The following is a 25,331-nucleotide window of genomic DNA, read 5'->3' as shown; positions in this document are numbered from 1 at the left end:
TGACTTAATTATATTTATTTCCACTAGTAAAAATAATTTAACAACTTGATATGATTTGTGTTATGTATATATAACAACCTAACCGATTAAGACTTACTCACAACAACATAATTTTCGAAGCTTGAAAAGTTAACCATTATAATACAAGCATCATGAGATTTCAATTCCTTGTTTTTATCATTGTTGTTATGTTTGCATTTGCGGCCACAAATCAAGCTATGCCCATCAACATCAATGATCCACATGTGTTTGATGTCGCTAATTTTGCTATTACTGAGTACAACAAGAAAACTACTGCGACGAAATTGAAGTTAGAGAAAGTCATCAATGCTTTATCATATATTGTGAACGGCGAGACTAAATACATCCTCACTGTTTCCGCAAATTACAATGGTTCAACTTCTAATAAGTATGAAGCTTTTGTGTCTAAGAAGCCATCAGAGCACCTTCTCACTTTCTTTGCACTCTTTCCTTTACATTATTAATTGTTGCTTATTATATATATGATTGTATGGAAATAAAATTTTATGTGTTGCATACTAGAATGAATTTTAGATCTAAAAACTATGTTTAAACTTCCTTATAGTTATGACTTTATGAAAAAGTTGTTATGGATTTTTCACGTATACATTAACTAAGATTAAATGAGTGACGACTTTGGAAGACAAAATTAATACTCTTTTATTCCACTTTGGGAAATTTACTGAGATAATTAAAATCTCACCCTACGTCGATTTTATTTTTTAAGGATAAGTTGTTTCAAAGTATCATCAGAAATCAGATCATAATCAAGTTGGAAAAAAAATGTTTAAACTATATGTTAAGGGAAATTCTTCTTTTCAAGTAAATATGAAGTGAAGGGGATTACAAGTTGGAATGACCCTGTAACAGAATTACCAAGTATAATCCCACATTAATTAACTCACAACTCTCACTTACATGTATACTTTTCAAACTGGAAGTAAATTTCGTTTAAAATTGCATGATTGGGGACCAAAATGCTGGAAGGAAGGACCACCAAATAAACATAACAAAAGGAAGCTCCATGAATAAACTAAAAAAGAGTAAAAAAGAAAATATGGATATGAACCAAAAAAAAATGTGGTTACTTTAATAAGAACATGAATTGTCTCATTGACTTGTCTTCTAATGAACTCTACATAAGTTGTGAAAATAAGTAAAAAAGAGCTTTAGAAATTACAATCAAATAAAATAGCACCTAGCTTGGAAAAATCTTCCTTGTGTATGGAACTTATCCACGTACAATCTTTGAATCCATCTCAAAATCAACAGGTTCTATATGATCATGTACCCATTGCAATACTTTAAGCAAACCACACAGGCTTCTCCTTGTTGAACAAAACAAAGCGGGAAAAGCCATTATGTTTTGCCAAGAATGAAATTGTCGTTATCATCTTGAATGTGAATTTCAATTCAAACTCTGTTAAGTTGAGATGAGAATGAAGCGTCTATGTAGCATTTAAATTGACCGTGATTAAGTTTTTGTTGAGGGCCAATAGCCTTGGTCTTGGGAATTTTATATTTAATTCTCCGCTTCTAAGAGAAACTTCTTTATTTGTTTCTTTTAAAGTCGATGAATTTTAAGTTATTTTATTATTTTTAAAACAATAGTTCATCTTTTTCGCTCAGAGATTGGATTTATTTTTCTTTTACTTTAACATGTTAATACTGGAGGTTCACATAAGGTTTTCTAAGATAGCTTTGTCTTTGATTAATTTTATTGAAAATATATTTTTAGAGAACTTTGATAAAAATGAATCTTTTACAACAAAAAATGCAAGAAGAAAAATATTAGAATAATTAAAAGGATTGGATACCAAAAATCTTAGGACCGACCATGTTGTGATGCATTTGGTTAAGGATTGAATAGCCTATTTATGCAGAATAATAAAGTAATAGCTTATGTGTCTAGGAAACTTTTTTTTTTGGGTACAAAAGTGTCTAGGAAACTTAATATTCATGGAAGGAATTATCCGTCGCATGACTTACAGTTAGTTGTAGGAGTGTTTGTTTTTAAGATGTGAAGACATTATTTGTAGAAAATCACTCTTTACACTTCCACTACACCATTTATGGTCTCTGGCAACACTTTTTTAGGCAACATGTGAAAATTGTTGCCTGAAAGTAGTTTCTGGCAACGTTTTATGATTGTTGACAACGATGTTTTGGCAAGCCCATATAATCGTTGCCTACAATCTCTATGGGGACGATTTTCAAACATTGTTGTGGCAATACTCAATAAACGTCCCCTCTACATACTTCTGGGGACACTTTTGAATTGTCACATTAAAAATAATAAAAGGTTATTTTTTAAATGTTGCAAAAATTTCAACCTTTGTGATAGAGGTGTCAAATGGGTTGACCTTGCTCATCTATATAATTGGGCCAGTCCGGTCCGAACCATTTATTTTACTTTTTTTATTTATTCATTTTTTTTATGTCTTTTTATATATTTTTTGATTTATTCATTTTTTTATGTGTTTTTATATATATTAGTTTTCACTATTATCTCTTTGCTAAAAAATGATCATATGAACATAAAAGTGTAAAGAATTTTTACATTAATATTAAATACTAATTAAATTCTAGATTTATTCTTTCAATTAAATCACACTAATAATGTATAAACTTTCAAATATTTAGTTAAAATTTATTATTTTTTATTAAGTTTACATATTCTTTGTCAAAAAAAAATTAGGTTTACATATTTAAATATTTTTTATTAATAATATTTAAATTAGTTGATAATATTTTTTAAAAATCAAGTGTTTTCTAACAAAAATCAAATAAAAATGTTGTTAGTGGGCCGACTCAAAACCCGATAGGCTAACCCGACTCGATTTTCAATGGAACAAATGAGCTAGGACTAAAAAAATCAAAGCACATTTGAAAGAATATTAGTGTCCTTTTTGACGTTAGTGATAATAATATATTTTTTTAAGTTGTTCTTAATAAGGCAAGAGCAAAACGACATAAAAAAGAGAGGCTCCAACTAAGCTGACATCTACTTTAATCTTTTGTCTAATGTTCATAAATATTATTCAAAGAAGGGAAAAATACATAAAAACTGGGGACATAAACCTAACCCAGTAAGACCACACAAGAGTGTAAGTCGACCTCAAATGGGTGATATAAAAATTAAAACAACACATAAGTGTATCAACTTCAAATTAATCCTAAAACTAACTAAAGGTCTTCGATGCGGTGATTGAACCCTCTATCATTTAAAAAAAGTGTAACAAAGAAAAATGTCTAGTTTTTCCCTTTATCGTTCAAAAAGTGTAATAAACTAGATGAGTGTATCTATACTTACTTTTTCATTATCCCAATTATACACTTAAACAACAACATTTTTTATAATAAAGATTGTTATTGGTGTCATTCAAAAAATAATAATTTATACTATAAAAGCGGAAAGACGGACACGTGAGTGTCAGTCTTTTCGCTAGTGTAAAATAATAATATTATATATATATATATATATATAACTTTTCTGGTTTAATTATATATATATATATATATATATATATATATATATATATATATATATATGTATGTAATATTATACTATATTTTTTTTGAAGGAATCATACTATAAAATTATACTAAGTGGTTTATTAAAAATAATTAAAAAGGAAAAGGAATTTTTTTTCATAGCATTGTCTAATATACGTACAGATTAAAAGTTTTTTTTATCAAAGGAAAATTCATTATTTTTAAATAAAAAAAATCTTTTTTGTTAATAAAAGAGAAAGAATTCCGCCAAAAAGAAAACATTAAAAAAACAGAATATCATATCTCTAAAAAAAATCTATAAAAAATAAGAAAAACAATTAGAAATAAAGTGTTACATATCGTTCAAAACTAATAGTAAGATAGGGATATTATTTAAACAAAAAATAAATAAATAAATAAAGACATGGATATTATATTACACAGAGAGACCCAAACCGCATCTTCTTATTCGAGTTTCATCCAAACAACTTCTTCAACATCTTGATTTTCCAGTTCTCCATTATTCTTTCCAAACCTTATCGTTTTTTGCTCACCGTTCTTCTCCCCAAATCGATTTCGTTTCTTTTGTCCTTAAGCCCCAAATCAATTTCAATTTATGTTGACCTAATGCCCAAATTGAATTTGGTGTTTAGCCACTATTTTGGTTGTCCTCAGACATGAAACTATTTCCCTCTAAACCCTTCGATTTTGCCGTTCACGACCAAAATCGCAAGAGAAATGAAAACCTAGTTTGAGTGTGTTGTGTTTTTTTCGAATTCGAGAAGGTGATGGAGAAACCAAACCTTCGAGTTCGACTTCGCAGTTCGACTTCGTAGTTCAGACACAAATCCCACCTACGGTATGACACAATTAATTATTTAAGTTTTACATTTTTCTCTTAAATTTATGAGTGTTATTTTGATAATTTTTTGTGATATAAGGTACCAATGTTTGAAGCATCAACAATTTTCTAAAAAAATATTTGGGTTTCAGAAAACACTATCATAAGCCAATCTTCATTATAATTATGTTAAAAGGTAAGCCAATCTTCATTAATTCACATTATAGTTAAGTGAATTCTCTAGTCTATTTTATGAATGGTGCTCGAACCTGGAGGATAGTTTGAATAGGTAGCTTTCGAATCAAATTCTTCTCTTGGAGGGGAATAGTTTTTGAGCCGCTGCTGGTGATTTTTAGTAGGTATTTTATGTTGTTTTGGTGATGTTTTAATAGCTATCTTGTGCTGTTAGGATTCACTTGTTGTTTGGCTTTGTTTTGTGTGGTTTGTCGACCTCTGTTTTCCACCCAATGTTTGTGTTTTGGTATGCTAGTGTTGTTTTTGCAGCAGGGTAGCGGTTTTGGTTTAATAGTTTTTTAGGGGACTTAGTTGTTTCAGTTCTGTGTATTGGCTCTAGAGTATTGGGGCGTGTGGTCTGCATTGTTCTGTTTTTCTTGTATAGCACATTATTGCTTGTGTTTGTGTAAGGAAATTAGGAGGAAATGTTGTCTTACATGACTCTAAAGAAAAGACATAAGATGGAGGTAGTTAAATAATATACGAAAGTGAAGGAGAATGGATGGGTCTCTTTAATATGTTGTTGTACCTTTTTTTAATTTTCACTCTTTATCACTCATTATAGTCTTTATGGTATATTTGTAGTCCATGTAGAATTGCATATAATATGTTTTTTATTTGAAAATCAAATATCATATATTGATGCTTAAAGTTTCTCTTACTTAGAATTTTTTGAACAGTCATGATCACACTATTTTCACTAGTCTCATGTCTTCAAAGTTTAGTATTAGTTTCTGAAAGGGAAAAGAAATGAAACTTTGATATTTTCCATCTAAATCATTCTTTAACTATAATTGAGATGTCTCAAAAATAAAAAAGTTTATGCTATATTGTGACAGGCATTCAAGTTTTGCTGCACACGCTTTTCTTCTACTAGATTCTATTCAATATGTTCTAAGATTGGACTTGTGTTGAAAGTTGATAGATCTTTTCAATTGATTTAGTTTTCTTGTAGCTAGAAAATGGGATGAATACTAATGAATTAGTTCCTCTCTTTGAGAATATTTTTTTGTTTTGCCATTTTGTGTGTATATTTAATTTAATTTTTTGAATAATGACACCAACTTAATCACATTGGTCAAACTAAACTCGTGTTCTTGATAGTGATTTTTTGTTTTAGTTTTATGGCATACTATTTGTTCATAACGATAGTATCTTTTATTATTAACAATTTCTATAATAGATGAGGCCCTTAACTCAATGTTACTTAGTGTGTGCTACCTTTGTGTTCACAGCGATATATATAATCTCTTTTACACAAGCAGCCTGCACATAGTGACTCATTTGATATTTTTAGCTTCTCAATGCATGTCATTTTGCAAGCTTTCTTTTCGGCTAATGTTGATGTCTTGGCTTCAAGCAACACCTACCCAAGGCTGAACAATGAGGTTGTCCAAAAGGTTGTTATTTTATCAAGCATCGCCTGCCTTTAATGTCAACTTTAACAAGGTATGATTCAAGATGATGAAAATGACGATGTAGATGATGAATTTCAAAATGAAGGCGTAGATAATGAATTTCAAGAGGATGTCGTAGGTGATGAATTTCAAGAGGATGACATAGATGTTGGTGAATTTCAAGACAAAGTTGAATGATTTTTTATTTTACTTAGGCTTGAAATTGAAAGCCTTAAACTAGTCCGAACTATGTATTATGTTAGGCTTGTACTTGTTTACTTTTATGTGTTGATTTATCGTTTGAACTCATGCACCAAGAATGAATGTTTTGGCTCAACTTTATTATAATTTAACTTTCATGGATATGTAGTTAAATTCGATCTCGTTTGAGCTATAACAGATTTAATTTAATTTTTTTTATATACTTTTTAGTAAACAATTCTTTGGTGTTTTACCTGTTTTACTATAAGGCAACGTTTTACTATTGTAGCCACCACTGGCAACGCTTAAAAGCGTAGCCATAGATACCATGAAAAAAGCGTCCTCTATTCTTCAGGTATAGGCGACGCTTTTAAAAACTGTGCTCAAAGAGCGCGAAAAATCGTCCCCAAAGACAATAGGCGACGCTCATATAGGAGACACCTGAAAAGCGTCCCTTTAGGCAACGATTTTTGTAGTTCAGGCAACGTTTTTCAACTGTTGTTGAAAAGGATAAATGGTGTAGTGTTCAAAAAATGGTCTCCCACACCTGAAAAGGACAACAATACATTCAACGATAGTTAACCACCGTTCCCTTCTAAATTAAATGTTAAGGAGCGAACGACAGTTAACTACCGTTGGAAATATTAAGTGCTACAGACATGAACAACAATATAAGTAATTTTGATTTTAATAAATGTTGGGTGGAAGATATTTCTCTGAAGAATGATTATTCAGATACAATTGGCGAGCATTTTGATCGAAATATGGTGGCAAAAGGGGAAATACTTGTGTGACATTAATGTCACGATGACATTAAATCTGGGCCACACATTGGGTGACATTAGATGTGTTGTGTGGTCCAGATGCAATGGCAATGACAATGTGTGGTCCAGATGCAATGACACGGTGACATTAATGTCACCAAAGTGCCACCCGTGGCAAAAGACGTGTAAGAAGGTGATAAATTTGGAAGTATTGAAAAAGAAAGCCTTGTGTCTTCTAGTTAGAATATTGAGATAAATAAGTTTTTAGAAGAAGTTGATAATGATGTAACTTGTAATGAGACAAATATTGTTCTTCCTTTTCCTGGTTCCTTTTCCTGGTTCTCAGTGAAGAAGAAGAATTTGTCTTTTATAAGATATATGCTTATGATCAACATGGGTTCTCAACTTGAAAATGTAGCTCTTTCAAAAAAAAAACATGAAAATGAAGTAGATTCATCCAACAAAATGGAATTATTAGCTGGCGTGATTTTTTTCCATCATGAAGGTAAAGTCTCTTGAAAAATCAAAAAAACCATAAAAAAAAACAAAGAAAAAGAGAATCATCATAGTATGGATGTAAAGCTCATTTACGAATCTCGTTACAAAAGTCCTGTGATACATTTTTAAGCGAGTGGCGAGTTACAAAGTTTGTTGATGAACATAACCATGGTTTGCTAACCCAATTAAATATGTGTTTTACACAGACTTATTGGAATCTCCTAGAAGATGATTATGAACCATTTTCTTATTAAAAGAAGGAAGATTACTAGGCTGAGTTACAGACTAAGTCGATCTTTTTAAAGCACGTGTTCAACATGTGCTGACATGTGTCAAGTGTATGTTGACGTGTGCAAATCGCTTACGTGGCGATGAGGTGTACCGAAACAAAAAATTGCAAAAAATAAATAATTAAATTTAATGGTTTGAGTCTTAAAAATAATACATCCATTATATAAACACTAGTATTGTGTGTAATCTACCTGATGTGGGATATAGGAGTTTTTCAATTCACACATCAACACTTAACTCATAGTGTTCCAATATAGTGTGTGTCATATAACTAGAGAAAAATGTGAAGTAGGTTATCTTTCATTTATTAAAAAGGATATTCTCAATCTTCTTTTAAAGCTAATAAAAAAGTTGAAAGACATGATGTAGACATTGTTTCAAACTCAGAAAGGACATTCACAATTTTCTATTGAAAGCATGGTTAATCTCAAATCTACTGTTACGAATCATGGAATCCCAGGGATAAAGGTCATAGTGATCAGCTAGAGAGAGAGCATAGTAGTATTCATGTGGTAGATAACCATAGAGACTCATAGGAGAATCAATAGATTTGATAAAAGATATGAATATGAGTACAATGGTGAGAGCTATTTATAGGGGTGAGTTAGTGTAACTAACTCCTAACTAACTTGCTTGCTCTCCAAGCTATCTAGGTAACTTGCTCTCCAAGTTATCTTCACACTATATTCTAATAGTCCCCCTCAAACTCAAAGTGGGAAATTCACCAATTTGAGTTTGAAATACAATGAAAATTACAAATCATTCATACTAGATTAACTAGGCAAACTAGGGGGTAAACCAAGTAAAATAGATGTAAACTAACAAAGACTGATAGTAAATGATGAGGAAGCCCAGGCCCAAACAAGAAAACCAGATCCATGTGACAAACAATAGGCAAGTGCTGGTCTTCCAAATTTATGCAAACATGATTCCTTCTTCAAAGCAAACGTGATTCCCTCTTCAAAAGCTACAAACACACTTCTGAGACAAAATCAGCTAATGCAAACCGCGCGTTTTCCAAAATGAGCTTCTCCATAACGTGATGCTAGCTGAAGGTGCTTGACCAAAAAAGCTTGTACCAAACGTGCTTTTCAATAATCGCTTTTCCATAATCAGATGCAAAATAACTGCTTCAAAGCGTGCTTCTGCAAAGCTACTGTAAAACGTGCAAAGTAACGCGATAATCCTCTTGTGCAAAACGGGCTTCTTCCAAAAACAACTTTTCTAAACATTGAATCAAAAGAACTTCTGTATAACGTTGCATAAAGCGCTTCTGAAACGATTTGGAAACACGCTATAGAAAGCGCTCTTCTGCAAGTGATTCTGCAAGAGAAAAGTGAATTCATCGAAAACAGCTTGTTCTGGCAATAACTTTTGGACCTGTTAAGAATCAGATATTGGAACAACGAAACGACACAACACGCTGAATCATGACCATCAACAAACACTATTCCAATCGTGATTCTGCAGTGATATTCGATGAAGATCGAAAGTGAATTAAGCCAGGAACAGAGAAATTCTTCTTTTAACATCTTAAGCTGTAATCCAAATCCAAGCATGAATCTGAACATAACCAAACCACCTTTCTTTAAGAAGCACTTGTGTAAACGCGCATAACTTCTATCTCTTAAGATCAATGCCGAGAAACGTTTCTTTCCTCGATCCCAAGGTATCCACAATAAACAGAAAGAGGTGCATCGTAGAACACTAGAATCCGAGAACAGAGAACACGAGAAAACACTTCCACCGGGATCGAAATCGACGATTGATTCGTCATGTAATTAGAGAAACAGAGGCTGATTATTGATGGCAGAAATAGGTTGTTCAGACTGTTTTCCGACGAACAACCATAAGGCGAAAGGCCTCATGGCGGCGACGCCGTAAACAGAGCTCCTCAATCTCACCGGAGTTGCGTGTGTGATGAATTCTTCCGACGATACAGAGGCATCGAAAACAGAATCGCAATTCTTCAATGCTGCTTCAACATCCTTCACGTAATCGTCTTCTTCGGAAGTAACGAACACAGAATCGTCACAATCGACGATGTTCTTGCAAGAATCAATGAATACGCAAGAAATCTCACCAATTTGGACGGAGAATCCATCGAGTTTTGGTTCGATTGAAGGAGAAGAAACCGAAACAATTGGAGAATCAAAACTACCGAAAACGATGTGATTGTGCGAAGCTGAAGATTCAAGAATGGAAGAGGCAGAAGCTGCTGTGAGAACTACATCAGATTCTTCATCTTCATCTTCACCAATTTCTGAATCGGAAGCGGAAGCAACATCATCATCTTCATCCCTAGGGTATCGCTCTGATACCATGTTACGAATCATGGAATCCCAGGGATAAAGGTCATAGCGATCAGCTAGAGAGAGAGCATAGTAGTATTCATGTGGTAGATAACCATATAGACTCATAGGAGAATCAATAGATTTGATAAAAGATATGAATATGAGTACAATGGTGAGAGCTATTTATAGGGGCGAGTTAGTGTAACTAACTCCTAACTAACTTGCTTGCTTTCCAAGCTATCTAGATAACTTGCTCTCCAAGTTATCTTCACACTATATTCTAATATCTACCATTCCTATATATATATATATATATATATATATATATATATATATATATATATATATATATATAACAACCAAACTGATCAAGGCTTACTCACACAACCACGAATTGTGAAACTTGAAAATATAGCAGTTACAATAGAAGCATCATGACACTTCAATCCCTTGTTTTTATTCTCATTGTTCTGTTGGCCTTATCTGGCACGAATCAAGCTTTAACATTCATTGATTGGAGCCCCGTCGACATCAATGATCCCCACGTGGTAGAAATTGCAAAGTTTGCTGTTAACGAGTTCAACAAGCGAATTACTATAGAGAAGTTAACGTTTGAGAAGGTCGTCTATGGTGAATCTAAAAATGTGGTTGATGGGACCGTCTACCGCCTCACTTTTTCTGCACACGGTCTTTCAACTTCTCATAAATATAGAACTATTGTGTTCGAGAAGTCATTGGAGCACTACAGAAAGCTCGTTTCTTTTGAACTTGTTCATGCTTAAAGAGTATTAAATGTTGATTATTATATGATCTTATAGCAATAAAATTTTATGTTTTCTATATAAAATGTTGATTTTTATATGATCTTATAGTATTAAATATAGACTATTTATTTTGAGTGTTTGAACCCCTAATAGAGAGTATTTTTAATATTTTTGAAATTGATGGCATACAACTGATTAAAAGAGAAAATGATCATTCTAGAATGTAAACTTGTGTTTGTCAAAGCTTGGTCTCACCAATCATAAGTTGACAGTGCTTGAATTCTTCATAGACCATTTCTTTTAGAAAAGAAAAATATCAATTTAGTATTTCATAAAAAAAGAAGTTAAGTATGTGTTGTTCCTTAAAATTAAAGCTATCTTGAAGAAACGGTCATTCCTTAACGAATTTCCTAAGAGAATATAATTTATTTGTTAAAAATTAATAATTAATAACTGATATTTTTGTTAGTCATGCTTTGTAGCCACATTGGACAAATTTCCTTGCTCCTCGTACGATGTTGTGCAAGTACTAAACACGATTGGCTGATTAGGATAACGTGTCGAATGTATAAAACCATGTGTTGACTATGACTTCTTGACGACCTTTTCTTAAAGGTGGTATTCCAAAACATCCAACTTTGAGTTAGATCTTTCCATTTAGAATCTTCTATGTTTCATCTACAATATAAACCAATTAAACTCCTTTTTATTTTATAGTACATGTGACATATTATTGATCTAATTTACATTTATTAATTTTTTTTGGTACAAGCATTTATTAATTTTCTAATTCACATTAAATGAATATTCGCTTTTCTTCGTTGAAAATTAAAATGCAAACGAATTTTGAATTTGGTTAAAAATAAACTAGCATTAATGTATGGTACAAAAAATCACTCTATTTAGAAAATAGCAGTGACGAAGCTGGGTATTCTTTAATTCTAATTTTTTTATTCGGCTGTGTTTCCACTTTACCACTTTTATTCAAGGTTATTATATTTGTTTTTACCCTTTTTTTGTGAGCTTTCAATCTTAATGTGAAGGGAATATTATTAATTTGTTTGATCAAGTGGGAGTTTCAAGACATTAGTGTTATTGCTACCTTCTACAATAGAGAAGTAATTGAATAAAAAATTTACGAATCTGAGTTTTACATCTTTCGTTGGTGGCAAAATTTTGTGCGTAGTTACTATAGATATTGAAAGTGTCAAAACAAGTAAAGTAAATTCAAGTATGAAGTGATAAATTTGTCTTTTTTTTAATGACAATATATATAACGAAAAAGGAACTGTACAAATACACCCCAAGGTCATCCAAAGATGCCCATAAAATCAGAAAAAAACACCCCCGAAAAACATCGAAGCCCACAAGGCGAGCTAAGAGTAAACCGGAAAAGCAACACCACAAAAAACCGCAAAGAAAAGGAAAAAACACAACCAAGGAGATGTCACCCTAAGGAAGCCGTCCCACACCTGCGAAGCCCCCTGCAAGAACAAAGAGCAAAAGCAAAACCTAGGAAGCCAGGTTGGAAAGGGCAAGGCAGCAAACCCCCACCTAACCCCTCGGAACCCCAGGAAAACCACCACTACAAAACCCTATTGCTGCCAACAAAGGACGAGCTGCACCTCCCACTCATGATAAGTGCAGGAACTAGCAGGATACTTAGCTAGAAACCCCTTTCAAGCTAAGAGTTTTGCTCTAGCCACCACATGCTCCTCTCTCAGAGCGCCACCAGAAAACATAAGGTCGTTCCGGGACGTCCAGATGGTTCAAATAACATCAAGCCAAACTTTTCTACTAGTAATATTTTTCACAAATAAATATATTTGGTGCAACCAAATTTATGACGAAACATAAATTTATACTAACTTATAAAAATTTGGTCTTGGAGATTCTCTGCATTTAGGTTGAGACTTGATCATCTTCAAACGACATTTATGGATACTGTCGTTTTAGGGTACTCTTTGTGGATGAAGCTGTTGTTCTTGTCTCCACGTATTGCTTCTTCTATCTTTGTCGTGGCTGCCATTTCTGAATATTCTAGCTGAATGATAAGTAAATCTCAAAACAAATCCACCAAATTAAAACTCAAAAGATTGTTTCATTTGTTCTCGACTAATACAATAAAATTAAAAAAAATCTTTTTTTTAAAAAAAAGTAAAATGTTAAAGAAAATGTTTATTATATTGACCGTATGTATTATGACAAATTATGTGCTCAAAAACAGTTGAAAAGAGTAATTTCACATAACATTTGATAAAAACAGAGAAGTGCAGATAGATCGCTTCGCCTCACTCTCATTATTGAAAAACCGAAAATGGCCTCACCAGCGGCGGCGAGGTCACCGGCATCAACCGTCGCGACACCACTCCAACGTCTCTCCACCTTCAAACACCCTCCTACCACCACTGCTTCCTCCGCACTCGATTCACTCTCCACCGACCCCATTTTCTCCTCCTTCCTCTCACCTTCCTTCTCCTCCACCACTTTCTCCGCCGCCGCACTCTCTTCCGGCTCCCCTGCCTCCACTGCCGAGAAACTCCACCACGCCATTGGCCTCCTCGAGAATCAGCTCCGTACCGAAGTCCTCTCTCGTCACGATGAGCTTCTCTCGCAACTCTCCTCTCTCCACCACGCCGATCACGCTCTCTCCACTCTCCGATCCGCTCTCTCATCTCTTCAATCCTCCCTCCGCCGTCTCCGATCTGAACTCTCCGATCCACACCGCTCAATTGCCTCCAAAACCGCTCAACTCACCAACCTCCACCGCACAACGGAGCTTCTCCAACATTCCGTTCGTGCACTCCGAGTCTCAAAGAAGCTTCGCGATACCATGAGCGGAGAAATAGAAAAAGTTGATCTTGCAAAAGCTGCTCAGTTTCACTCTGAGATCATCAGTCTATGTAATGAATATGATCTTACCGGAATTGATGTTGTCGATGAAGAGATCCGTTGGGTGAAAGAAAGTGGAGATCGGTTGCGAAAAGAAGCGATGAAGGTTCTGGAAAGTGGAATGGAAGGGTTGAATCAAGCAGAAGTTGGTACTGGATTACAAGTTTTCTATAATCTTGGTGAATTGAAGGTTACTGTGGAGCAAGTGATTAGTAAGTATAAGGGTATGGGTGCTAAGAGTGTGAGTGTAGCATTGGATATGAAGGCGATAACGGGATCGAGTGGAAGCGGGTTTGGACCGGGTGGAATTAGGGGTACTGGGACTCCTCAGATTGGTGGAGGTGGTAAGGCTAGAGAGGCGTTGTGGCAGAGGTTGGGGAATTGTATGGATCAGTTGCATTCCATTACTGTGGCTGTGTGGCATTTGCAGAGGGTGCTTTCGAAGAAACGCGATCCATTTACACATGTTTTGTTGCTTGATGAAGTCATTCAGGTGAGGAGAGGAACTTTCTCATCCATATTTTGAAGCCATGTTTCATTTTACGTGATAATCGAATTGTTATATATATATTCATACATGCTTATATACAATGCTAGAGAATCTCAGGTAGGGTTAGTTCTGATGAATTTTTAAGAATTACTTGTGAAGAAAGAAATCTTGCATTAACTGTGATCTTATAGACATTGGCTTCTTATTTGCATGTTGGTAATTTTTATAGAAGCTTTCTATTTTAGCTTCTTGATAAGCATCTTTAAAGTTAGTGAATGCCCTGGTTTATGTTGCAAAGGAGATACTAGTACTTCTCTCCTACAATGGATTTGCTGATATAAATTGTGTAAACACATACATGTGGATTTTCCAACTTTCTTCCTGTTAAAAGAAACCGGATTCTGGGGGTTGAATTAAAGTTTGGAGCTTGCAGAAGTTGTTAACAAAACCAGGTTACTTTGTTTTCAGTTTTAGAAACCTAATTTGATGTGAAGTTTAGTGTATGGGATGGGAGTTATTTTTGTGTGTCCTCTTCCTAAATGGAAGCAATAGTGAATTGCACTAATAGCTTGAATTGTGTCAATGATTATTAGTTTCAGTGTATAAATTCATTTTGTAATGATTCTTATGAAGAAACCGACATGACAACATGTGAAAATTTATAAATCTATTTAAATGGAAGCAATAGTGAATTACACTAATAGCTTGAATTGTGTCAATGGTTATTAATTTCAGTGTATAAGTTCATTCTGTAATGATTCTTATGAAGAACCCGACATGACAACATGTCAAAATCTTTAAATCTATTGCAGGCATGTCATATAGTTCTTTAAATGCCAGAGATCCCACAAGTATGACATTTCCTTTTTAAAAAATGAGAACTCAGTAGATTCACTGTGCTATATGAATCATTTTCCAGCCTTGTATATCTGTCCTTTCTGTGAATTTTTCTCCCATCCTATTATGCTTGAAAGGATAGATTTACAAGGCTGGGAGAAAAATTCACAAGGTCAATAAGGACACAGGGTCCTATGACTTGTGCGTTACTGTGCTGCTATAAGTGAAGAGAGATTAAGCCATATAAGGACACAAGGTCAATTATTTGTTTCTCATATTTGTAGAGTTATTCAGATAGGCTTTCAGACAGTCAAATACCTCTATATCTTAGCTTATGTTACAAATAGGATGCAGGGTATGGAAAAAAATTATGCCTGCTCATTTGCTTCTGATTCTGATGCATCAAGCATCACTGAATGGATTGTATTGAATTGGACAGGATCACTATATAATCTCCTGTAGTTGTATTCTTTCGTTTGTATTAAGAATAGAATAAATTGATTAGGATGCTAGATGTACAAAGATCTTGCATTGAATTTTTTAATAACGTCTTTTATCTAGGTTTTGAAAAATAATATTATCTTGTGCCAAGGGCAAACAGACATCTTTCATAGGGTGTCTGGGCTGTTGAGGAAAGAGAAAGTGAGACATATATTGCAATATGTATTGACCAAAAATAACAATTATGTAGTTTACAGTAATTCCAATTATGTAGTTGACAGCAGTCAGACCGGCAATGTTGTATGGTACGGAGTGTTGGGCGGTTAAGAGTCAACACGAGAGTAAAGTAAGCGTAGCGGAGATGAGGATGTTGCGTTGGATGAGTGGTAAGACTAGACATGATAGGATTAGGAATGACACCATTAGAGAGAGAGTGAGGGTAGCACCTATAGTAGAAAAGTTGGTAGAAAATAGGCTTAGATGGTTTGGACATGTAGAGAGAAGACCCGTAGATGCCGTTGTAAGAAGAGTAGATCAAATGGAGGAGAGTCAGGTTAAAAGAGGTAGAGGAAGACCTAAGAAAACCATTAGAGAAACCATTCGAAAAGATTTAGAGGTCAATGAGTTGGATCTAAATATGGTTTTTGATAGAACACTATGGCGTCATTTGATCCATGTAGCCGACCCCACTTAGTGGGATAAGGCTTGGTTGTTGTTGTTGTACAGTAATTCTAATTATTGTAATTACATGATTTTGTCAACCTATACAATGTATCTGACTACTATTTATCTATTTACCCGACGGAATCTTCAGGATCTGGTTTACTTTGACAGTATTGAGTTCTTATCAAGGAACATTGATTGCACTTACTCTATTCGAGTAGCTGCTATAATTCACAATTTTTTTATCTGGTAACTGTATTTTTTTCACTGTTCTAACTTTTACTGCTGCTGATTAGGAAGGTGATCCTATGCTAACAGATCGAGTCTGGGAGGCGATTGCAAAAGCTTTTGCAAGCCAAATGAAATCTGCTTTCACTGCTTCAAGTTTTGTTAAAGAGATTTTTACTATGGGATATCCAAAGCTTTACTCCATGATAGAGAATCTCCTCGAAAGAATTTCACGTGACACGGATGTCAAAGGAGTGTTGCCAGCTATTACTTCAGCTGGAAAAGAGCAGATAGTTTCAGCTGTTGAAATATTCCAGTCTGCATTTTTGGGTCACTGCTTGAGTCGTCTTTCAGATCTAGTGAATAATGTATTTCCTATGTCCAGTCGTGGAAGTGTTCCCTCCAGGGAACAAATATCAAGAATAATATCACGCATTCAGGAAGAGATAGAAGCTGTTCAGATGGATGCACGCCTAACACTTCTTGTTTTGCGTGAAATTGGCAAGGTTTTGCTTCTTTTTGCAGAGCGAGCTGAATACCAGGTAAACAAAAAAGACCTCATTGTATTTAAAGGTGTCATTTGCTATTTATACAATGCTTTATGAACTATATTTATTAGTCTGGAAGTATTCAAAAACTAGCCAGTTCGTGGTTTTCCAGGAAGGTTATCCAATTAACTGTCAATGTTTTACTTTATTGTTTATAAAAGAATATTCGCGACAAGGAAAGAGTGGATACATAGGAGGAGAAAAATCATGTTAACTACAGTTATGCATATATCATCAAATAAGGGCTCTGTATTCTTTCGTTGAGGAGTTCATCTGTGCATGTGTTGCCAGTCTTGTGACAGTACCACATTTAATGACTAGCAACCATTGAAATATGAAACTTTTTTTTCTTTCTTTGTTGGTATATCTATGTTAATCTGCTAATGTTTTAGATAGGTTTATCAAACATCTACACATATTACTAACATGTTGTACTTATCGTGATATGGTCATGCTTAAATTATACTCCCTCCGTTTCAAAATGAGTGTCGCTTTAGCCAATTGCACACAGATTAAGGAATGGAATAAAGTAGTCAAATATCATAGCAATTTTACCAAATTATCCTAATCAACTATTGGTTTGTTTTTCATTTAAGAAAAAATAATACTTTGGAAGTAGTGTAACATAGTATTAATTGAAGGGTACAATTGAAAAGAAAAAGTTATTATTGCATTGGAAACTGAAAGCGACATTCATTTTGAAACAATTTTTTTTGGCTAAAACGACACTCATTTTGAAACGGAGGGAGTAAAAAACTTGAAGAGTATATGGTTTTCAATCAGGAAGTCTAGTGAGTCAGCGGACCTTATTTCCCTTAGTCTTGTGAATAAATTTTTACTCCCTCCGTTTCAAAATGAGTGTCGTTTTAGGTGTTTACACACATATTAAGAAATGCAATGATTAAAAGAAAGAGAATGGTTATTTTACCAAGTTATCCTTATTAACTATTGGTTAGTTTTAAAAGTAATACTTTGGAAGTAGTGTGTAGAGTATTAATTGGAGGGTACAATTGAAAAGAAAAATTTATTATTGCATTGTAAACTGAAAGTGACATTCATTTTGAAACAATTTTTTTTGGCTAAAGCGACACTCATTTTGAAACGGAGGGAGTATGTCCCAATATATGTCAAGTCTCAACAAAAGGTATTGGCTAACCTAATGCGTATTCCACGTTTAGCTTAATGGGACTGTGAATTTGTGATATATAACCACTTTAGTTAGTTAGCGAGTAAGAGAATTGATTTGACAGTGTTAGATGATATGCTATAAATAAGAGGAAAGGAAGATCAATAAGGTTACCTTTGGTTTTGAAAAGAGCAGATAGTTTCAGCTGTTGAAATATTCTGTTTGTGGGTTTTGTAATATTGAAACTGCTATTGATGTATGTTTTCTCTGGTAGCTTTAGGCAACCTTAAGTCCATTTTACACATGAGAAAGGAAGATAATTGTAGAAGCAGAGTGTCTAATCTTTTAATTATTCATTTTCATTGTTATGGCAGATATCCACCGGTCCTGAATCACGTCAAGTAAGTGGCCCTGCAACACCAGCACAGCTCAAAAACTTTACATTGTGTCAACATCTGCAAGATGTTCATTCACGAATATCATCTATGCTTAAAGGAATGCCCAGTATTGCTGCAGATGTGTTGTCTGCTTCACTGGGTGCAATATATGGCGTTGCCTGTGACTCGGTAACGTCTTTATTCCAGTCAATGCTCGATCGTCTTGAGTCTTGTATATTGCAAATACACGATCATAATTTTGGAATGCTTGGAATGGATGCTGCTATGGACAATAATGCATCACCTTACATGGAGGAACTCCAGAAATGTATTCTTCACTTCCGCAGTGAGTTTCTATCTAAGTTGTTGCCTTCCAGAAAAACTGCAACACCGGGAGTTGAAAACATATGCACAAGGCTTGTCCAGAGTATGGCTTCCCGTGTTCTGGTATTCTTCATTCGGCACGCCTCTCTTGTCAGACCACTTTCAGAATCAGGAAAATTGAGAATGGCTAGGGATATGGCTGAATTGGAGTTAGCTGTGGGTCAAAATTTGTTCCCTGTTGAGCAACTTGGTGCCCCATATCGAGCACTCAGAGCATTTCGTCCACTTATATTCTTGGAAACATCCCAGCTTGCATCATCTCCCCTTCTTCAAGATCTGCCACCAAATGTCATACTTCATCATCTGTATACCCGTGGTCCTGAAGAATTGCAGTCACCTCTGCAAAGAAACAAATTGACTCCATTACAGTATTCATTATGGCTTGATTCACAAGGGGAGGATCAAATATGGAAGGGCATCAAAGCAACACTCGATGATTATGCTGCAAATGTGAGGAGTAGACGAGATAAGGAGTTTAGCCCTGTTTATCCTCTTATGATTCAATTGGGTTCGTCGTTGACCGAAAAGACTAAGGCTTCCTCAAACTCTTGATCCAGTAAATACTTTGTGGTCCAGCAAATTAAATCGCATCTGTAACTTCCCAGATTGTTTCTTGAAAGTTTTTAGAAAAAGTTTAGTTGCGGTAACATGTGGAAGAGGCCTGCTAGTTCTGCTGGTATGCAAGAGGTACAAACTAATGTATTGTTTTGATAGGTTTTTATTTGTTATTCTTCCTTCCCCTTTCCATTATAATGGATTACCAATGTTGGTTCAAGCTTCCTTCCTTCCTGATTTGTTATACTCAATGTAGAGAAATATAGTTTTTTGAAGATAGAAACAAGTACTGTTGTAACTCCGCATTATTAATGGGTATTTGATCCTTTGTTAAATTGCTAAATTGTTTCCATCAATATTGAAAATATAGGTATTTGTTGTACAAAGGTGGAGAGGGCCATATTGAAAATTATTTTCTTTTCGAATTGATGTATGCATGAGCATGACAAGCAAGCAATCATTCCCACCGTATCTTTTTTGTCAGATTATTTATAAGAGTATAAAAGTGATACAATGTCGGTGCAAACTTTATAGGTACAACCATTCAAAATCAATATTTGCCTAAAAGCCTTTGTTTGCCTCCGATTCCCGACCCAAAAAACCTTGGTTTGCCTCTGATTCCCACTCTTGTAACTTTTGTCGGCACCCTTTAGATTCATGATTCTGATCGTCACTACCCTCCCCACCACTTTTCCCTTGTATGCTCCTGTCTTGTCCCACCTATCTCTCAGCAAGGATAACACCAAGATAGAACCGGAACCCTCTGTATGCTTAAATACCGCTATGATTATCATACAATTACGTTTTTAAATCTTGAGAACCCCACGAGTTCTTCCTTGATGGTCACATAGGGTATCACCTCTCTTCTCTCACCAAGTCCGGCTAAAAATTTTCAAATTTTTTCTTGCATTTTCTTTGGATACACATTTAAATTTCACAATCTTCTATTGTCTTTTGTTGCATGTGGTGGGATTTTGTCTTGAACGGATTAATACAATTGTTTGCATAATGATACAGCCAATATTTGCATTAAGGAAGTTGTTAAATATGACCTCATTGATAATTCAGCTGGACCTTTGGATTTCACTTGGAATATTGGTCCCTTCATTTTGTCGGATGTTGTGGGATATTACTATTCGTAACCAATGTTATCTAGCTTGTTTGGTTTGGCTTCGATATAAAACACGTTTTTGGCCTTTGTTTTGCTAGTATCTTAGTTAGTTTCTACCTAAGTGTTATTTTCTCCATCTTTTGTTGATCTTTATAGCATTTATATGTTGCTCTAAAGTTGCCCCTCTCTCTTTTAGGTACAAGGCATGCATACTCTCAAGGTTCTGTTGGCAACGAGAGCTGACACTGAAAAAACATTATTATCATAATTGGCAACAAGTGTGGTATGGGAAGTCTTAGAGCGATGCCTAAGAAAGATCAGCTCTTAAGATTTAATGCATATAGATTTTTACTTTTGGCTTTGTATTTTGGTTGTTTAATGTACCGTTAAGATTGAATTTATTTAAACTTTAAAAAAATTAATTTATTTAGATTACTAACTGAAAATTGAATTTGACCTATCAAGCGATGTGCTTAATTGTTATAAGTTGAACTGCGCATGTTGGCGTGCACACACACACACACACACCCCTATAAGGTAAACCAAACCATCAAGAGAAAACATACCCACCGTTCAAATAAGTATACTCAGTATATAACTTTTATCAGGATACTAAAGTCGTTCATTCAAGTATAAAGTGTAGACAGACCACTAACGAGCAAAGTACTAGAGACATTTGCAAGGTCACAATACTTCAAAAGCAATTTAAAATGAACATGAATCAAAATTACCAATGTGCCAATGATTTTTCAGATGCTGCTATGGATTTTTGCCAATGATTTTTCAGATTCTGCTATGGATTTTCTTATCCTATATATCAAGAACCAACCTTATCCTATACATCTTGACGCGATTTCACGACTCAAAGCATGTTATCGTGCCTGAGGTAACCAATTACCAATGTGCTCCTATTTTCTGAAGAAATAAACACGTGCTTATTCTAAATAATTTTATGTTTAGCAGATGAAATTTAGCATCATATCAGGTAGCAAAACATATATATATATATATAAACAAAGTACAACAGACATGTTGAGGTCTCACACAAACTTAGAGAAACTTTTTGTGCTAATCACTTATATATCACACGCAGACAACCATTTCACCTCACTTCTATTTAGACGAATAGTTCATAACTTGATACTTCTTAAAGCTATTGGAGTTTCTACTCCTAGAGTTTTAAGAACTTAAACTGAAGAGTAACATTAAAAGCAAAAGCAGACTGCATTGTTAAGATTGAAAACTTGGCATTTTGCAAACTATGGAGTTAAATCCATTGTTAACTTGAGGTGTTCCCTATGTTATTGCAAAGGACCCTTGTTCTCTTTGTCAACCATCTTGTCGTCTTTTCCACCACTCTTGTCAGCATACAGATATGGCACCAATTTTCCCACCCCAAAAGCAGCATCCTTCAAGCCAGATAATGAAGGTATCCAACTCTGGAATGAAGTCTTGTCTGAATCATTGCTCACTTGAGTTTCACTACATGAAACAGAGTTTACTTGTTCTTCAGTATTTCCAAGGCTCGTGGCTGGAGCAACAAAGGATAAATACCTAAGTTGCCTAGGAACCAATTGGACCACGGCATAACCGGTATCCCTGAGGCCTGACAGTGAAGGCACCCAGCTCTTCAATGGTACACTTGATGTCTTGTTATCGTCATTGTCGTTATTCACCTGAGTTTCACTACTTGAAAGAAGTATAGATTTAACAGCATTCCATTTCCATAAAAATTCTTCTTTTTGTCTGATACTATCGAGACAAATGGGAAGTGAAATAAAAGGATTTAATCTTTTTGTTACGTCCCAAGGTGTATTGGTGTATAAAGATCCAGTTCGCCTGCTTATGAGTTTGCTATCATGAATAGGTTGCTGAAGTTCTGCATCACTTGGCCACCATTGTTGCAAGCCGTGAGCAGAAAGAAATCTCTGCTGTTCTTTGGAGACTACGTGCAACTTTGCAGTAATTTTCTCATTTGCAGGATCCACATTCTCCTTGTCAACCTCCTCTTCTGTGCCACAATTCTTGCCAACATACAGATGAGGAACCCATTCGCACACCCGATAAGCTACATTCTTCAAGCCAGATAACTGAGGTATCAAACCCTTCAAACCAACACCGGAAGTATTGTAACCATCATTGAGCACCCGAGATTCACTGCTTGAAGGAAGCATGGATTTAAGACTATTCAATTTCCATATAAATTCTTCCTTTTCTGCAAGACACATGGCAAGTGAAAGAAAAGAACCATTTGATCCTTTTTTTACTTCCCAAGGTGAACCGGTGTATAGAGATTTAATTTGCCTTCTTATGAGTTTTCCATCACGGATAGTTTGCTGAAGTTCTAAATCATTTGGCCACCATTGTTCCAAACCATGAGCTGCAAGGAAGTTCAGTTGTTCCCTGGAGACAGTAAACAAATTTGCAGTAATTTGACCGTCTTCATGATCCATATTCTCCTTTCTAACCATCTTCACGACAGCGCCAACATTCTCATTAGCATACAGAAGAGGAACCCATTTCCACACCCAATAACCGGTATCCTTCAAGCTAGATAACTGGGGTATCCAACCCATCAAACTTATACCTGAAGTCATTTGTCCGTCGTTGATGATTTGAGATTTACCACTTATATGATGAGGCACACATTTAAGTATATTCCAAACATAATATGTCACTTCTCTAATATTTATGTGACGAGTGGCTAATGAAACATAATATGGATAATAGAAAAGTACTACCTGAGAAGGTGTACCAGTGTTCAAAGATTTAAGTTGCATGCTCACAAATTTGCTATTGCGGATATCATGCTTAAGCTCTATGTTACCGTCACTTGACCACCATTGTTTCAAGCCATGAGCTTCGAGAAATTTCTGGTCTTTCTTTGTGATAACATACAACTTGGCTTCATTGTGCTCATTAGAAGGATCCATATTCTCCACATTGGCGATGTTCTCTCTTGTTCCATCGGTATGGATATAAAAGTAACTGATCCAATCATTCTTGTTAACATAAAGATGAGGAACCCATTTTTCGCTTCCTAAACAAGCATCCATCAAGCGCGATAAACGAGGCATCATTCTCTTCAATCGTACAATGTAAGTCTTATCCACATAAGTCTCGTCCACATCAATGCTGACTTGAGGTTCACTACTTGAAGGAAGCAAAATTTTAATTCTATTCCAAACATATTCAGCCTTTTTTCCAATATTTCCAAGGCTCATAGCAAGTGAAACAGAAGGTGGATTAAATAAATGTGCTTCCACATTAATCATTTCCTTTGCCAATTCCTTTCCCACTTGAATACCAAATCCAGCACCTAAAGAATGCCCTCCAATGCATACATTTCTGCTTCCATACGTATCATACACTGATTTCACTGCATCCATAGCTACTTTAAATCTCACAGAGTCCTTCAAGCATTCCCAAGCAACAAAACGGAAATCGTCTTCAAAATCTCTTCGCATTGTAGGGAATCTGATCAATGTTCCTCTGAGTGCTAAAACAGCTCTGGGAGCACCAATTGGTTTAAATGGTTTGAATTCAGACAATGCTGCAGACCGATCCCATTCAAATATTGCACCGAAAATTGACCCATCTCTTTCATCAATCAATATTTGTGTGGGCTTATACTTGAAGGGAATCCAAAAAGCTGGAGCTAGAGAGTTTTCTTTTGTTCTGTTCTCCTGCCTATCAAGTTCAAGAAAGTACACTGCCTGTATAAGACTTGCAATGGCTCTTCTTTTATAATTTGCGTCCTTCCTGTTTGAAACAAAACAATTATCAGGAGCATGCACACAAAGAAGAATGTAAATGCCACCGAAACCAGCGGTGCTTTTGCATCAGATTTAAGATGACAGATGAAGAATAAAGCAGATTGAAGATGACAAATGAAGAATAAAGTGCTCTTTGTTCGTGTCAACACGGTACTCTTGGTTTCACACTCCATACAATAAAAAACCATGAATATAACTGACATTATAAATGTACCAAAAAAAAATAAAAATAACTGACATTATAAAAACAGTCTCTGATTGACAGCATAAGGTAACTAAGCAATTATTATACCAAGTCAAATACAGAATGAGTTAGATTATAGCTTAGATGAGCTTCTCGATTAAAAACTAGGAAGCACTAGACACCGTCACCAGTAAAAATTTGAGAAATGAAAGTGATTGAATGTAATCAGATTGGACATGCATGCTTTTAATCTAAAGTGTCGGTGCTACAAGATTAAAATAAGTTTATGAATCTTCAGTTGCAAAAAAAGTCCTTAGAATCTTTATAAGGGGTTTATACAGATTTTAAATACAAAAACTTTTTTAAAATATGAGATACAGCAGCTATTGCTTAAAATCTGATTGTAAGATTCTTTCAATTTATTATTTTTTCATCAGCAATTGTGGAAATTTTTTTGTTTATCCAACAATGTTCTAAAACAAGACAAAAATCAGTAACAGACTTTTTCCATTTACGGTTGTTGGTTACTTCTCTCAGAAACAGTAAAGTCACAAAGCAAGCAAACCAATTTGGTAAAGTTTTCAACTTTATACAAATTTGTTACATCCCATGTTGCCAACATCCTAAAAAACATCAACAAGAAATGATATGCATGCAATTGCAACTAGTGTTGGTATGTAACACTAACAAATTCTTCACTTCTAAGATCATGAATCATCATCAAATAAAGAAGTGAAAGAGTAACAATATTAATCTATGAAATGAAATGGATACTGACCAGCTAGAATCAATGAAGTCCCTCCAATTAAGAGTTGTGATCATGTTACGAGGATCAGATGATTTACTTTCAACTAAAGGAGGAACAACAACATGGTTTGCCATCGTTGTAACAAAGGTTTCTTCCAATTTCCTATGTAAT

At 34.8% G+C, this 25,331-nt stretch overlaps 4 protein-coding genes, 1 long non-coding RNA gene and 1 pseudogene across 6 annotated transcripts; 5 read left to right on the top strand and 1 right to left on the bottom strand.

Annotated features, from left to right (window-relative positions):
- Positions 1-152: 152 nt before the first annotated feature.
- On the top strand, positions 153-485 carry LOC146924852 (cysteine proteinase inhibitor 5-like). Its single transcript, XM_085711899.1, has one exon. It carries the CDS (start codon positions 153-155, stop codon positions 483-485), a length of 333 nt encoding a protein of 110 aa, XP_085568025.1.
- Positions 486-3,983: 3,498 nt separating this feature from the next.
- Positions 3,984-6,366, top strand: LOC146924851 (uncharacterized). The gene is made up of 3 exons (XR_015010277.1): positions 3,984-4,375; positions 4,458-4,553; positions 5,827-6,366. It is a non-coding gene; the product is annotated as an uncharacterized LOC146924851 (long non-coding RNA).
- A 4,034-nt stretch (positions 6,367-10,400) lies between these two features.
- On the top strand, positions 10,401-10,896 carry LOC146924850 (putative cysteine proteinase inhibitor 7). Its single transcript, XM_085709786.1, has one exon. The coding sequence runs from the start codon at positions 10,471-10,473 to the stop codon at positions 10,816-10,818; it is 348 nt and encodes a 115-aa protein (XP_085565912.1). The 5' UTR covers positions 10,401-10,470; the 3' UTR covers positions 10,819-10,896.
- A 1,784-nt stretch (positions 10,897-12,680) lies between these two features.
- Positions 12,681-12,966, top strand: LOC146924849 (uncharacterized; annotated as a pseudogene).
- A 122-nt stretch (positions 12,967-13,088) lies between these two features.
- On the top strand, positions 13,089-20,898 carry LOC146924848 (Golgi transport complex protein-like protein). 2 transcript variants are annotated; one of them, XR_015010280.1, is made up of 4 exons: positions 13,089-14,185; positions 16,420-16,893; positions 18,400-19,473; positions 20,649-20,898. XR_015010280.1 is itself a non-coding variant. In XM_085709799.1 (3 exons), the coding sequence occupies exons 1-3, from the start codon at positions 13,118-13,120 to the stop codon at positions 19,336-19,338; spliced, it is 2,481 nt and encodes an 826-aa protein (XP_085565925.1). In that variant the 5' UTR covers positions 13,089-13,117; the 3' UTR covers positions 19,339-19,676. The 2 variants fall into 2 exon arrangements, 1 of the variants encoding a protein (XP_085565925.1); XM_085709799.1 differs by lacking the exon at positions 20,649-20,898 and having other exon boundaries at positions 18,400-19,676.
- A 523-nt stretch (positions 20,899-21,421) lies between these two features.
- LOC146924847 (uncharacterized) lies at positions 21,422-25,331 on the bottom strand. The gene is made up of 2 exons (XM_085709798.1): positions 25,191-25,331; positions 21,422-24,214 (listed from the first exon to the last, which is right to left on the bottom strand). Exons 1-2 carry the CDS (start codon positions 25,292-25,294, stop codon positions 21,754-21,756), a joined length of 2,565 nt encoding a protein of 854 aa, XP_085565924.1. The 5' UTR covers positions 25,295-25,331; the 3' UTR covers positions 21,422-21,753.

Source organism: Medicago sativa, chromosome 5 (assembly GCF_051527215.1).
Source record: "Medicago sativa cultivar Bolivia chromosome 5, Bolivia_mono, whole genome shotgun sequence".
NCBI lineage: Eukaryota > Viridiplantae > Streptophyta > Magnoliopsida > Fabales > Fabaceae > Medicago > Medicago sativa.
Note: the sequence above shows the minus strand (reverse complement) of the source record. Positions and strands in the feature narration are given on the sequence as shown.

Coding starts and splice junctions, on each gene's coding strand:
- LOC146924850 (XM_085709786.1), top strand. CDS start 10,471: ATGACACTTCAATCCCTTGTTTTTATTCTCATTGTTCTGTTGGCCTTA.
- LOC146924848 (XM_085709799.1), top strand. CDS start 13,118: ATGGCCTCACCAGCGGCGGCGAGGTCACCGGCATCAACCGTCGCGACA. Junction 14,186..16,419: donor TGCTTGATGAAGTCATTCAG/GTGAGGAGAGGA, acceptor GCTGCTGATTAG/GAAGGTGATCCTATGCTAAC. Junction 16,894..18,399: donor CAGAGCGAGCTGAATACCAG/GTAAACAAAAAA, acceptor TTGTTATGGCAG/ATATCCACCGGTCCTGAATC.
- LOC146924847 (XM_085709798.1), bottom strand. CDS start 25,294: ATGGCAAACCATGTTGTTGTTCCTCCTTTAGTTGAAAGTAAATCATCT. Junction 24,215..25,190: donor GACTTCATTGATTCTAGCTG/GTCAGTATCCAT, acceptor TGTTTCAAACAG/GAAGGACGCAAATTATAAAA.
- LOC146924852 (XM_085711899.1), top strand. CDS start 153: ATGAGATTTCAATTCCTTGTTTTTATCATTGTTGTTATGTTTGCATTT.